We start from the raw sequence: 16,257 nt of genomic DNA on the forward strand, positions 1-16,257 counted from the left end.
GGAAGGCTAAATCAATCACTTATTGGAAGGCTAAATCAATCAACTACTTAAATTTCATTTATTCTTTTTCAGATTGTATCAAATTTACATGTAGTACAAGAGTGTTGGTTCGTATAGTAACCTACTAATCGACCATCTACTCATTTGCAGACAGGCAGAATCCATCTTCTTTTTACAATGTTTATTGTGCTGTAATGCTTAATTTACTGTAATATCTATTACATTGTTTAATATACTGTTATATCTACTACAATGTTCATAATGCTGATATATCTACCACAATGTTTATTATGCTGTTATATCTATTATAATTTTCAATATGCTGTTATACCTATAACATAGTTCATTATGCTGTTCTATCTATTAAAATGTTCAATATGCTGTTATATATATTACTATGTTCAATAATGCTTATATATATATATCAATGTTCATAATGCTGATATATCTACCAAAATGTTCATTATGCTGTTCTATCTATTACAATGTTCATTATGCTGTTATATCTACACAATGTTCAATATGCTGTTATATCTATTAAAATGTTCAATATGCTGTTATATATATTACAATGTTCAATAATGCTTATATATATATATCAATGTTCATAATGCTGATATATCTACCAAAATGTTCATTATGCTGTTATATCTATTACAATGTTCATTATGCTGTTATATCTATTACAATGTTCAATATGCTGTTATATCTATTACAATGTTCAATATGCTGTTATATCTATTACAATGTTCATTATGCTATATCTATTACAATGTTCATTATGCTGTTATATCTATTACAATGTTCATTATGCTGTTATATCTATTACAATGTTCATTATGCTGTTATACCTATTACACTGTTCAATAATTATGCTGTTATATCTATTAAAATGTTCATTATGCTGTTACATATATTACAATGCTCAATGATGCTTATATATGTATTTCAAAGTTCAATATGCTGTTATTTCTATAACATTGTTCATAATGCTGTTCTATCTACCAAAATGTTCATTATGCTGTTATATCTGTTATAATTTTCAATAATCCGGCCGTTATATCTATTATACTGTTCATTATGCTGTAATGTCTATTACAATGTTCATTATGCTGTTATATCTATAACTAAGTTCAATATGCTGTTATAATATATCTATTAAAATATTCATTATGCTGTTATATCTATTATACTGTTCATTATGCTGTTATGTCTATTATAATGTTCATTATGCTGTTATATCTATTAAAATATTGAATATGCTGTTATATCTATTACAATGTTCAATATGCTGTTATATTTGTTACAATGTTCATAACGCTGTAACAGTTGTATCTATTACAATGTTCAATATGCTGATATATCTTTTAATACACTATTTAGAATACTCTTATATCAATTATAATGTTAAGTGTGCTATTGCATCTACTGTATTAGGCATTAAGACTTTAAACTTGGTTCTTTCAGAATATTCACTATGTTTTTTTTGTCAGTAACTTTGTTATTCAACATATATTTTCCTTAAAAATTATAGTTTGTTCATTTTTTTTACATGATTATCTAAATGTTATAGTGTATGGAATATGACAGTTTCTTTTAGTCTTAGTATAATAAAGTGATGTAACAAAGAGAGGCTGTATATAAACATAATTACAAATGTTACAACAAAATTGATAATTTCTCCAACAGTTGCCACATTAATGGTAATATCCTCATCTAAATGGAGTCTTAAAGAGTGACTATGGTACCCTAATGCAAGTTTAGTTATACCAAACTACCACAGCTGCTGCCAGTTACCCCATATTTTAATTATCATATACAGCTGACACAGGGGTATGACATCAACATGAATAATGTAACCAATGCTAATTAAACAACAGCTAAAATATCATACTGACCACAAAATATGCTTACTTTATAACTAATCAAGATAATGTGGTTTATTTTAAACTTCAACACATTCTAAAAGTGTTTTTTACACAATATTCTTTCATATTAATCTTTGACTAAATGCCAAATGTTTGACCTCAAGATAATACAAGTTTGTATACATCGGAAAATCTTTTACTGATAAAATTAACAAAGACATTTTTTTTAAATTCTTTAAAATGATTTCTATTTGAACAGGAAGTGGATAAGAGACAGACCTGAAATCAATTCCCACAGAATGGGACCGTGTCAATGCTATATACCAAATATCAAAGGCTGTGTTAAGTAGTTGCTGAGAAAACAGTTACAAAAATTTCCTTACATTGACCATAAATGTTGAAAAATTTAACTATGTCAGCAAACAGGGAGTGGATGAGCGACAGACCTGAAATCAAATCCCATGGTATGGGTGCTGAATACCAAATATCAAAAGACTGTGATAAGTAGTTGCTGAGAAAACTGTTATGATAATTTCCTACCATTGGCCATTAATGCAGAAAATTTAACTAAGTCTGCAAATAGGAAATGGAAGTTGCTGAGAAAACTGTTAAATAAATTATTCCCGCATGCCTGCCAACTGCTGGCCCACCGCCCGACATTCACCATACTATAACCCGGTTTTGCACCTGTGCAACATGGCCAAAAATTGAGTTACAATATCCTTTAATTAGATAAATTGTTCCCATATAAATGCTATGTTCTAATTCAATTATCAAAAGATTCCAGATAGAAAATGTCTAAATCATTACAACAATAGAAGTATTGTCCAATGATAGATTTTGATATACTTTCTTCTCCTGAAAATATATAGACTCTTCTAAACTAATTTTTTTTAAGTATTAGGAATTTACTTCTCTTACCCTAATAGAGCAATGCATGTCTTGAAATTTCTTTAAACAGGAGTCTTCTAGTTCTTCAAACCTAAAATAACAAAACATTTTACGCTATAACTTCCTATAGTGACCTTATATTTTTCTGACTCGCAATAATGCTTTAACTGAACTTAATTAAAACATGATATACGTAACACAAAACCATTTTTGCAATTTTAAATTATATTCAAAACTTGATCCCTGTTAGAACACAAACTGGTTGAACATTGAAGAGGGTGGGTATGGTATACCAATTACATACAGTTATCAGTATTCACTTAAAGGCCCATTATGCCTCAGAAATGCTATCAATTTTATTTCTCAACAAGAACTGTCGGAGTACAGTGACGCTCGACTATTCGAAAAAGTTGCCACAAGGGTGTTTCATCGAGTATAATTCCTATATGAATACATAAAATTGTCCAAAAAGGTACAAAGGCTTGTTATTAGGGTGTTTTATTGAGTAAATCACTGCTTTATTATTATGAATGCATAAAATTGTCCAAAAAATATACAAACTCTTCAGTAGTTATGGAGATACCAGCTTACACACAAAAACTTAACCAAGGATTTCTAAGTCGAAAAAAGGGCATAATTATGCAAAAAAGCAAATCAGAGTTATGGGACTTGTGCCAATCATGTTAGATAATCACAGAGAACAAGTGTGTGAAGTTTCAATCTATTCCCTTCAGTAGTTATGGAGATACTTGCTTACACGCAAAAACTTAACCAAGAATTTCTAAGTCGAAAAAGGGGCATAATTATGCAATTAAAGCAAATCAGAGTTATGGGACTTGTGCCAATCATGTAAGATAATCACAGAGAACAAGTGTGTGAAGTTTCAATCCATTCCCTTCAGTAGTTATGGAGATACTTGCTTACTTTAAACTTAACCACATTGACGCTGACGCCAAAACCTACAAATGGGTGACTGCATTAGCTCAAATAATCTGCTAATAGTCGAGCTAAAAACCTTCAATTTTTGGTATCTTGTTACAGTTGCTGCAACAGCACATAGTTCATGGATGTATATAAGATACATCCATGAACTATCCTTGCTACTTTTGCTTTGTTATCAATTTGTATAATTATAGTGAATCAGTATTTTGTAAGGAAGTCACAATACTACTTTCACATTTTACTACCTTTACAACATATTACTCCCTCACCGCTGTGGGTTCGAATCCTGAAAGGAACTTTGGATTCTTTCATGGGAGGGAGCTATCCAGCTAGCTTACTGAATGTCAGTGGTTCGACTCAGGTGCCTGTTCGTGCCTGTAATAATGCACGGAAGGGCACCCGAGGTCTTTCTCCACCAGTAAAGCTTGAACGTCGCCAAATGACCTATTCTGTGTCGGTGTGACATAAAACCCAAAACAAACAAACAAACAACATATTTCTACATGTACAGAGCTACTTTCATCAGTTATATAACATCAAAAAAGCTTTAAATCCATTATTAAAACATTATTAAACACATGTCTGACATTTCTAAAGAATTAAAAAATATAAATGAATTTCTGAGGCAAATTGTGCCTTTTACAAACGGGTCTTAGAATAAGGACTAAAACCCTGTCCCATATTATGTATATACACGTCTCGGATGAGGAATAACCAGTCACCCAATACCCAATGATTTTTGTGTTTTTCATTTTTCCTCCAGATTATATGATAGTTGAAACAAGAGAACCAAAACCAGAATATCCAAGGTTATTATATGTTCAGATATCTACAATTTACCAAGATAATTAAAGTGTCTGGTTTTTATGAATTAACATATCCCATCTGCTACAGTGACTTTAGATATATAAAATAAATATATATTATCTCTAAACAATGCAGAGAGATTGTTGTACAGGATAAGGTGATGAATCTCTTGTTATAATATGAAACTTTTAAAGACTAAAAACTGATCATAAAATCACAAAACAAATAATTAGATAATAACAGGAGCACCAAAATCTTTTCTTTTAAAGGCAGATTAATTTATCATTAAGATGAATGGCTTTGTGATGTGAATTTTTAAGATATTGGTATTAATAAAAATATCCATTTTCCCGGTGTGAAAAAAAGGCAATCATTATTCTAGAAAAACTACCCACTTAGATATATCCCTCAAAAGGCATTATTCTAGAGATAAAAACCACTTAGTTATATCCCTGGTCCCACAGGTGTGACTTGACCCCATAACAAGTATGCCCAGGAATAAATACAATAACTTTGACAGGTGAATTTTTCTGTCAATATCAAATTTTAACAAAATTTGGTCAATAACCAGGGATTTTTTCCAGGATTTTGGGAACACGACCCATACTCATGAAATTGGAAATTTCAGCGGTATTTTGTTAAAAATTGGGAAAAAATGACATGACTGAAATTTTGCAGTGATTAAAGGGATGCAAACAAATACTGTCTAGGATGGCATCTTCAAACATTTAAGCACTATTACAGAGAAGAAGCCCTTATTTGCAAAGATTTTAGAATTTTTATTCAATATTTTTATTATTTAACTTTCAATTGGGAATTTTTTCCTGTGAATTGGGAAAATAATATACTATTTTCAATTGGAAATATGACCCAATAACGGCTATAAAATAAGCCAAAAAAAATGCCTGATAACAAAGTTAAAACGGGACATATTACAAAATTCTTTTCTGGATCTGACAACTATAGAAAGCAAACCTTGTCATGATATTCAAGTATTCCAATTTTGGTGTCACTTACTGCAAAAATAAAGCTTTCAGAAGAATGCCTTTTGTCTTACTGATGTGCATTATAAGCAAGCATTCCAGGTTTCATTTTGATACCTTTGATAATTTTGGAATCATTCTATTTTATTAATGAGCAATTTTGAAAAACAAAGTATAAACTATAAGTATGACTTTTCCTGTAATGGGCTTTATTGGCACAACAATGACACAGTGCTCAGAACAGTTTGGCTTTCTCTTCAAAATAGTCAAGCCAATAAATCATAAAATGATGGCAAAATCAATTTATCTAAGATGTCAAGAAGTAAAATGATAAAGTCTCATTCCTATAATTATCCAAATCTATGGAAAAGGCTTGAAATTAAAAAGTAATTCACATCTTGAAGAGAGAGAAAATACAAATTGTAGAAATTTATAGAGATCTAAACATAAAGAAAGAAAACTACATTTAAAGAAATTAGAAACTTCAGCATAAAATATTATTAAAATATATGAATTATAAATTAATAATAAAAGATAACCTTGAACCAGAAGAGACATTTTGCTTTCATGTTTCCATCTTTGGATCTTTATTTTTAGGAGTAATATACACCATTGAGGATTTGTTTGGTTTTACAGCGCACCCACATAGTTTAGGTCATATTGCGCCGAAACAGTAAGGATGATTTTGGCTAACCTCTGGTGTTACAAACTTGAAGCAACACCAGGGGTCATAATTACCTCACCTGCTGGAGCTAAGAGATGCAAAGACTCCATTAATTAAAACCCATTTAGCTGCCTCTTACAATCACACAGGGAAAAACAGTGACTGCATTTTTGATGCCTCAACCCTGTAAAAGCAATCCCGCTACCAAAAAGAGGGCATTCATGTCCTTGAGGAGGAATGTGTACATATAATATAAAATACAGGTACCAAAAACTGGCTGAAGAAAAGGGGCTGGATACCTGTTGCCATACATGGTCAGTTTCCTCTTGTTTTGGTCTCGTATAAGTGCAACAGCTTCCGTCAATTCTGTATCCAGCTTGAATACATTACGGTACAACATCTCATAAACAATAGCTGTAAACATACAATATTTGTAAAGCAAGAAAAATATTTACTTTGTATGCATAAAACACAACTACAACAATATGTTACTGTAGTTACTGACAAACATGTGGATAACAAATGAACTGACAAACATGTGGATAACAAATGATATATCAATGACAAATAGTTTATTGATTCAAGGCCTCTAGCCCAAAACAACATAAACATAGCAATACAATTTCATACAATGGAATATAGTACATTATATCATTATGTTAAACAAAATCTTTTTACTATCTAGTGGTGTTTATCATATTTATTCATGTTCTAACACATAATAATCTTTTTCTTTCTTCAAAGGCATGGAACACAAACTTTGCCAAATTTTCTATAATATTTTCAGCCTGACAACTCATTAAGATATTAAATTTATGAATATTAGGATTAACAAAATATTTGCTTGGTAAGTATTTTGATCTTAAATTTTCATAAGCCGTACATACCATTACAAAATGATATTCTGTTTCTACTGAAACTTTACATAAATTACATATACGCTCAGATCTCTCTTCTTGTCTATATCTACCTCTTTCAATATTTAAATCATGTGATGAAGTACGTAATTTTGCAAGTGCATTTCTAAATTTACGAATTAAAACAACAGATAAATATGTCTCATGGATAAATTCAGATTTATACAAACGATATGAATCTAACTTTTTACTTTGATTTATTTTTTCTTGCCAGTTCTGCCTATATTGATCTCTCATTCTATCTGTAAATATTTTTAGGAACAATTTCTTATTATCAACTCCCTGATTATTCCAAACATATCCAAAACCATTTGTATAAAGTAGTTGTTTAATGTTAGTAGCCCAATTTTTCATTCCATTCCTATCATATATAAGTAACATATTATAACATTGTTTGACATATCGATCATTTGGTAAACTTAATATCTTTAACCAATATACTAAAACTCTTGATGCAGTAGTTATGTACAATGGATAACGGCCACAATCTCCTAAAACTGATGCATTTGCAGTTGATTGTTTAACACACATGTATCTTTTACATGCATAATTATGTACGGTTTCTATACTTTTATGTTCAATCGACCCCCATAATTCAGATCCATAGCATAATATTGGAACTATTTTAGTATCAAATATATTAAAATATACATGTTTTTTAAGCTGACCATATTTGTAAAGATTTGATAAAATAGAAATAAGAACTCTTTTTCCTTTAATGGCTTGCTCATCAGCCATTTATATCAATGAATACAGTCAAACCTTAAATTTATGTGGTGGTGGTGTTGGTAGTTTTCACTCCTGATCACAGCAGTAAGCCACAATGAATTTACCAGAGCACAGTTCAGCCACCACATTCTTCATTGGCTGGCTGTCAAGCAGTTTACCAGTGTTAGTTGCTTTCACTTTTGCAAGGAACTGATTACTTCAGTACATGCCAGAGCAGAGGTACAATTTGCATGACCATATCAGGAAACAAACTTAGGTCACCCAATTCACAGTCCAATCCTTTATCTATTGAGGTTACAAATACTGGACAGCTTTTATTTACATTTATGTCAGACATACTTTGAAAAGAAATAGTCTGATTAAATTCAACTGTCTGCAGTAAAGAAATCATGTGGCATTAAAGTAAAACAAGAGCTGTCAAACAAGAAGAACACTCCACTTTCTCAGTGCTTGATAATAAATTGCAAATTTTCTAAATAGATGTATGTTGTCATCATGTCCATCATATTTATGCATAATCATTCAATCCATCAATCCGTCAAGGTATAACAGAATTGATGCCTTGACACACCAATGCATTTTATGAAAAAATTCCTTTAAATCTAAGTGTGACCTTTCATCTTTAAACTTTAGTGTTGTTTGTCACACATCATGTCAATGTGCTTCACATATATGCATCTATCCATGAATAACAAAAAGTAGATAATAGATTATAACCATTTGCCAAATACTATGTGACCCTCCTGAAGAAAATATGTATGGGTGGTAGGACTAGAGTTTGAAGTTCCCCAATCAATGTACTTTGTTTTTTGTTTTGGTACTACAGGTCCCAGTGAAACGCCGCATTTGACCTTTTGATATGAAAATTGGTGTAGCTGGTAGAACTCATCAAGTTGCATGCTTCAATTCACATTGATTTAATGGCCAGTTTTATATTCTATTAATACTGGTGTCCAAGCGACCTTAACCTTTTGACCTGAAAATGGGTGTGACAGGTAGAATTCATAATGGTGTATCCACCTAAATGTAATAGCTTTGTACATAAACATAAAACTTTATGCCACTTTTTCTTCGAAGACCTGAAAATGGCTTAAATTGTCACTGTTACTAAAGACTTTTATCTCCAGGAATATTGCATCATCAATCTAGGTTATATATATACCTATCACAAGGTCACTGTACATTTAAGGTCATAGAATGAATAAGGTCTTGCTATAATAGTCTTGATTTCAAATGGTCTTTTGTCAAAGATGATACTAAATTGGACAAAGGGACCTTTACAGCAAAAAAACAATTTGGGGAAAAAAGAGAAGTTCTACTATAAGAAATGAATTGTCTACTTACACTGACATATTGCAGCATCTTCTTTAAAGCTAATTTGATAAACAGAGTCCAGCTGATTATCACCTATTCTACACAACAAAATCTGAAAAGACAGAAATTAAAGAAGCACATCTTAAAACCTATTGAAACAGTAAGATTCTGAAAATGACAAGGGCAACATTGTCGCAAAATATGCCTGTCACAAAACTTTTCGACAGAGATGTGGGCATTATAGATATGCATACAGAAGATATGCTCTAGGCAATATCCAGACAAAATCTGTATATTTTATCATCTCTAGTGACCTTGACCTTGCAAATATTAACCTAAATTATATTATGTGTCACACTTGTAGTCATGATAGTTATCATTTGTGATACATTCAATAAATGGTGAGTAAATGGTCCCTGTGCACATCTTCTATTTTATCTTAACTTTGACCTCTCTATGTGACCTTTACTTTGGTAACAGGGACCTAGATTATACACAAAATATTTTGCCTCAAAATGGTGACCATTTGTGCAAAGTGACATTTAAATTCCAATGAATGTAGAAGTTTTGCTCTAAACAAGCATTTTTCAAAAACCTGTAAGTGTGACCTTAACCTTTAACCTACAGACCTGGTTCATGCACATGACATTACTTCTCATAAGGGTGAACATTTCTATGAAGTTCCATTAGAATCCCACCATGCATGTAGGAGATATGTTGTTTTTTTTCAAATCCCTAAAGGTAAAGAAAACCAGAAGAATATTGCTTAGCCTTTAAGTAATAAGAGAAGGAAAAACTCCGAATTTGTTGATAAATATTGAATGTACCAGCTGCAATAAAATAAATGCAGAAAACAAAACAATTCTAAATGCTTGAGTATATTATATCATAGTTTTATTCTACTGCTGAAATCGGATCTGTGCATTGTGGTTTGTTTAGTTGGCAATTGAAGATATATCAATACCCTTAGCTATATAAGTGTATGTTCATATAATCGACATTAAAAAAGATAGATATGAGACAAATAATGATGGGATAAAGTAGGAAAATTTATTTTAAACACAAGTAGCCTTGATCCAAATGACTTAAAAGCAAAAGAAACCCATGCAAGGTATAAAAAGTATTTACTTTCTCAGGAACATTTAAATAGCAACTCTGGAGTTTATATATGAAGTGACTATTCCCAACAATCTTTCAGTAATGAATAGTATCAAAAATATTGTACCTTTTTATTGTAATTATTGTTAGAAGCTTTGAAAGGAGCATGTCCAACACTTTCATATATCAAGAAATCCCTCCTGAAAATATACAAGGAAAAAGCTAAATTTAATTCTTCCATAGCAACAAAAAACACAAAATATATTAATCATATTTTGAAGTTAAACACTTTACTTCCTTCACTAAAATTATTTATATCATAGTTTATATTTAAATGCACTACTTTTCAGTAAATGGCCTGCAGCTTACTTTGCGGGGAACAAGGTTAGTAATTAACTTTGAACTACATTTACTAACTGTACTGTAGCATAATCACTTAAATATTAAAACATAAACTACAAGTATCTGTATCATAGGAAAGGTTATACCATCTTATATTCATACTATCACATTATTCTACAGATATATCTAAAATATGCTAATGTTTATTTTAATACTGACTAATTATTTATCTTTACCAGGCCTCCAACCCCCCCCCCCCATCCCATGGGTCCGAATATAAGCTCCACTCCCAATCCAAATTTTATATGTTTTTTTTTCTCCATTTCAAATCCCAAGATCAGCGATTTGAAAAAAAGGAATCACCTTTGTGCATTTGGTGTTGCGTAATAGTGGATAGGAAGTTTTGGCTATCTTTTAATTTCTCAACAGTTTATGATTTATTTTAAGTTTTAACATTTTGAATGCTGGCAGTCATTTTCCTTAATTGGTAAATTTAAAAGCTTTTTTCCAAAATATAAAAATTTTACAACACAAATTTCCCATGTGGCAATTTCCTGAAATAGTGGAAAAAGGCCAATTTCCTCATTAAAACAGATCTTTACAAATATTGCAAGACTGATCTAACTTTTATTATCCAACTTTCATTCATTTATAATTTAAGCCAGTAGTCAAATAGAGAATTTTTTATTCTATACTTACACTGACCTGTCAGGCCTCTGGATTATAAAACATTTTGTCTGAACTGTTGTCTCAAATCACAAGATTTTCATTGGTCATTGAATAGCCTGTGGAGATTTCTGACCAATCAAATAGCTGAGATATGAGTTTGAGTTTAGAAAAGCTCTTTATATAACCTCAGACCCTGTTAAATAGACTCATATATATTCTTTATACTAACCTATACATTCTAGAGAGGATCTGTATAACTTCTATCTCTGTCCAGTCCTACAAAAAATAAAACACCATCTAAGAAATAGTCCTAATCACTAAGGGCCTCATAGCATTATAATGACTGATCAATCAGCATGTAATTATTAAATGTTTCGGATTGATCAGGAGATCACTATTATGCTAGTAGGTCTAAAGTACTGTGTGTTATTTCTTATATTATAACACACTTTCATTATAATATGATGATAAAAGATCAACCAGGAAATAAGTTATATGCCTAAAACACGAATCTGATTTTGGTAAAAACATAGCCCAAGCCCAGATTCTTGTCAGTTATTTATTTTCAGAAGTTTTATTCATTCAGCCAGTTATAAAACTGTAGATTGCTGAAAAAAAATTAACACAATTACATTAAATAAACTTGAAAAACAAATCTTAATACCAGCACATTCTACACGCCAGCACATACTTGGTATCAACACATTTTTGGCTAATTCTTATCATCAAAACATTCTTGGCATTAGCACATCCGTGCCAGTAGTACATCTTTGACACCAGCATACTAATGAAGTTGAAACATCCTTAACACAAGCACATCCTAAACACTAGCACATTTGATGCATCAGCACATTTTTGGCACCAGCCCATTCTCCAAACAAGCACATCCAGCTTTCTAGGCACTAGCACATCCTTGACACAAGCTCATTCTCTTGGCACTAACACATCCTTGGAACATTCACATTCTTGGCACAAGCCAATTCTTGACACCAACACATTCTAAGCACCAGTACATCATTGGCACTAGAACATTCTTGGTATTAGCACATTCTTTGCATTAGTATATTCTTGGGACCAGCATATTCTTTGTACAAGCACATCCTTGGCACCAGCAAATCATTGGCTCTAGTTCATATGGACACCAGCAAATTCTCAGCACCATCACATTCTTGGCACAAGCACATCATTGGCACTAGCACATCATTGGCACAAGCACAACCGCCTCCGTGGCAGAGGGGTTAGAGTAGATGACTTCTTATCCAGTTACCTCTCTGGCGTCGGTTCGATCCCCGGGAGATGCTATGGTAGTTTAGCTCGGAGGAAAGTAGTCTAGTACTGGTGTAACTCTCCAGGAACGCTGGTTAGGAAACTACCCGCCTATATGACTGAAATACAGTTGGAAAAAGGCGTAAAATGAAATAAACAAACAAACATCATTGGCACAAACACATCATTGGCACAAACACATTCTTGGCACAAGCACATCATTGGCACAAACACACCCTTGGCACTAGCACATAATTGGCACACCAGCACATTCTTGGCACAAGCACATACTTGGCACTAGCAAATAATTGGCACTAGCACATTCTTGGCACTAGCACATCATTGGCACAAACACATTCTTGGCACTAGCACACCCTTTGCACTAGCACTTAATTGGCACACCAGCACATTCTTGGCACAAACATATTCTTGGCACTAGCAAATCATTAGCACAAGTACATTTTTGGCAATAGCATATTCTTGGCACCAGCACATCCTTGGCTCTAGTTCATATGGACACCAGCACATTCTCAGCACCATCACACCCTTTGCACTAGCACATAATTGGCACACAAGCACATTCTTGGCACTAGCAAATCATTGGCACAAGCACATTATTGGTACCAGCACATCCTTGGCACTAGCACATCATTGGCACAAACACATTCTTGGCACCAGCACATCCTTGGCACTAGCACATCATTGGCACAAACACATTCTTGGCACAAGCACATTCTTGGCACTACCACATCATTAGCACAAGCACTTTCTTGGCACAAGCACATTATTGGTACAAGCACATTCTTGGCACCAGGATATCATTGGTACCACACATTAGTGGCACAAACACATTCTTTGAACTAGCAAATCATTGGCTCTAGTTCATATGGACACCAGCAAATTCTCAACACCATCACATCCTTGACACTAGCACATAATTGGCACACCACCACATTCTTGGCACAAGCACATTCTTGGCACTAGCAAATCATTGGCAAAAGCACATTCTTGGCACTAGCACATCCTTGGCACAAACACATTCTTGGCACAAGCATATCATTGGCACAAGCACATCATTAATACCAACACATCATTGGCACTAGCACATCATTGGCACAAAGACATTCTTGGCACAAGCACATTCTTGGGCACAAGCACATTCTTGGCACTAGCACATCATTGGCACTAGAACATTCTTAGCACAAGCACATTCTTGGCACCAGCATATCATTGGCACCAGCACATTCTACGCACAAACAAATTCATGGCACACGCACATTCTTGGCACTAGCATATTTTTGGCACACACACTTTCTTTGCTCTTGCATATCCCTTGCACTAGCACGTCATTGGCACCAACATATCATTGGCACAGACACATTCTTGGCACTAGCACATTCTCTCAGTATCAGCACATTCTTTGCACTAGCATATTTTTGGCACACACACTTTCTTTGCTCTCGCATATCCCTTGCACTAGCACGTCATTGGCACCAACACATCATTGGCACAAACACATTCTTGGCACTAGCACATTCTTTCAGTATCAGCACATTCTTTGCACCAGATAATTCTTGGCACAAACAAATTCTTTGCACCAGCACATTGAACTACCACATCCTTGGCACAAGCACATTCTTGGTACGAATTTATCCTTGACATTAGTTCATCCTTGGCACCAGCACATTCTTTGCACCATCATACCCTTGGCACAGCACACCATCATTGGCAAAAGCACATTCTTGGCACAAGCACATTCTTGGCACTAGCACATCTTTGGTACCAGCACATTCTTGGTACCAGCACATTTTTGGCACAAGCACATTCTTGGCACTAGCACATCATTGGCACAAGTACTTTCTTGGCACAAGCACATTCTTGGCACCAGCATATCATTGGCACTAGCACATTCTTGGCACTAGCATATTCTTGGCACACGCACATTCTTGGCACACGCACATTCTTGGCACCAGCACTTTCTTGGCTCTCGCATATCCATTGCACAAGCACATCATTGGCACCAGCACATCATTGGCATTAGCACATCACAGGCACCAGCACATCATTGGCACAAACACATTCTTGGCACTAGCACATTCTCTCAGTATCAGCACATTCTTTGCACCAGATAATTCTTGGCACAAACAAATTCTTTGCACAAGCACATTGAACTACCACATCCTTGGTACAAATTTATCCTTGACATTAGGTCATCCTTGGCACCAGCACATTCATTGCACAAGCACATTCTTGGCACCATCATACCCTTGGCACAGCACATCATTGGCAAAAGCACATTCTATGGGCTAACACATTCTTCAAACCGGCACATTCTCGTCATTAGGATATTCTCTTGATAACAGCACATTCTTGGCACTAGCACATCATTGGCACCAGCACATCATTGGCACAAGCTGATCCTTGGCACAGCACATCATTGAAACATTCACATTCTTGGCACAAGCCCATTTCTGGCACCTAGGACATACTTTGACCAGCACATTCTAAACACAAGTACATCATTGACACTAGAACATTCTTGGTATTAGCACATTCTTTGCATTCATACATTCTTGGCACGGCACAACTATTTTCTTTGCATCTTCGTCATTTTCACTCAGTCACCAGGGGCTGATACAAGGCCCCATCCCAAATCCAAAAACACTCCTTTTATTTCCAAATTCAAAATAATCTAACACTTAACTTCTGAGAAGAAAATGAACTGTTTTGACTCCTAAATGTAGTGACAGGTTATATGTTCATTTGTATAAATAATACATAAAATTTCCATTTATGGTAGTTTTTAAAACTTATTGTCCACTGCATAAAACCCTCCTTAGTTTGAAGGTCTTAATTAAGTGACACAAAAAATAGTGCCAGGAGCAGATAATGATACTGTTTCTATTCTGAATCAAACAAACCTGACTTAACTGCGATATTTCCTGGTGAAAATCTTTTTTTTGGTTGTGTTTTAATGATAGTGCTTTAAGCAACACTGATCCTTTTTAGATCATATTCCTATTTTGAAGCTTAACTTAAGAAAAGAGAACTTTAGGTGCTCAATTTGAACATATATTTAGGCAAGAGTGTGCATTCAAATAGTACCACTGAGGCCACTCTTAAAAAATTATCTGTTTGCTATTGCCCGCCGACCCGGTGTAAATGCCCCGACTCAAAAGTTTTTTTTCAGCTTAAAAAATCAGATTTTTTTTTATTTTTGCCAAATCAGCCAGGGCATTTGACCCAAAAAAATCCCTCGAAAACAAAAATAAAATCGGAGGAAAACAACACATTTAATATGTAAAGTAACGAGTAATCATTCATAAAGGCATTCTGTGTGTTACTATTTAAAGTATTTACATAAGTAGCGACCAACATGGGAAGGATATTTTCCTTACGTCACGCAGTACTGCATGCGCACGGCACTTAAATTGAAATAACTAATAATAGAATGTATCAAATTAAGGTGTGGAAACGGGATTAAAAATAATGTTTGTTCAATTAATGAATATTTGTTTGTTTGTTTCATTTTACGCCTTTTCCTAACAGTATTTCAGTCATATAGGCGGGTAGTTTCCTAACCATCGTTCCTGGAGAGTTACACCAGTACTAGACTACCTTCCTCCATGCTAAACTACCAAAGCATCTCCCGGGGATCAAACCCACGCCAGAGAGGTTAGTGGATTAGAAGTCATCGACTCTAACCCCTCGACCACGGAGGCGGTGCATGAATATTTGTAAAGCATTTATATGGTCAATAGTTTACC

At 33.8% G+C, this 16,257-nt stretch overlaps 1 protein-coding gene across 3 annotated transcripts in view; it reads right to left on the bottom strand.

Annotated features, from left to right (window-relative positions):
- Positions 1-16,257, bottom strand: part of LOC132727724 (OTU domain-containing protein 4-like) — a 67,083-nt gene that overhangs the window by 45,869 nt on the left and 4,957 nt on the right. For all 3 annotated transcript variants that reach the window (XM_060713292.1, XM_060713290.1, XM_060713291.1), the window contains exons 4-8: positions 11,454-11,500; positions 10,341-10,413; positions 9,146-9,227; positions 6,455-6,569; positions 2,790-2,850 (exon numbers count right to left, since the gene is read on the bottom strand). In XM_060713292.1, coding sequence (XP_060569275.1) covers positions 2,790-2,850; positions 6,455-6,569; positions 9,146-9,227; positions 10,341-10,413; positions 11,454-11,500 — 378 coding nt within the window. The remainder of the gene's footprint in view (positions 1-2,789; positions 2,851-6,454; positions 6,570-9,145; positions 9,228-10,340; positions 10,414-11,453; positions 11,501-16,257) is intronic.

This window comes from Ruditapes philippinarum, unplaced genomic scaffold, assembly GCF_026571515.1.
Source record: "Ruditapes philippinarum isolate M1 unplaced genomic scaffold, ASM2657151v2 ctg1727_1_1_1_1, whole genome shotgun sequence".
NCBI lineage: Eukaryota > Metazoa > Mollusca > Bivalvia > Venerida > Veneridae > Ruditapes > Ruditapes philippinarum.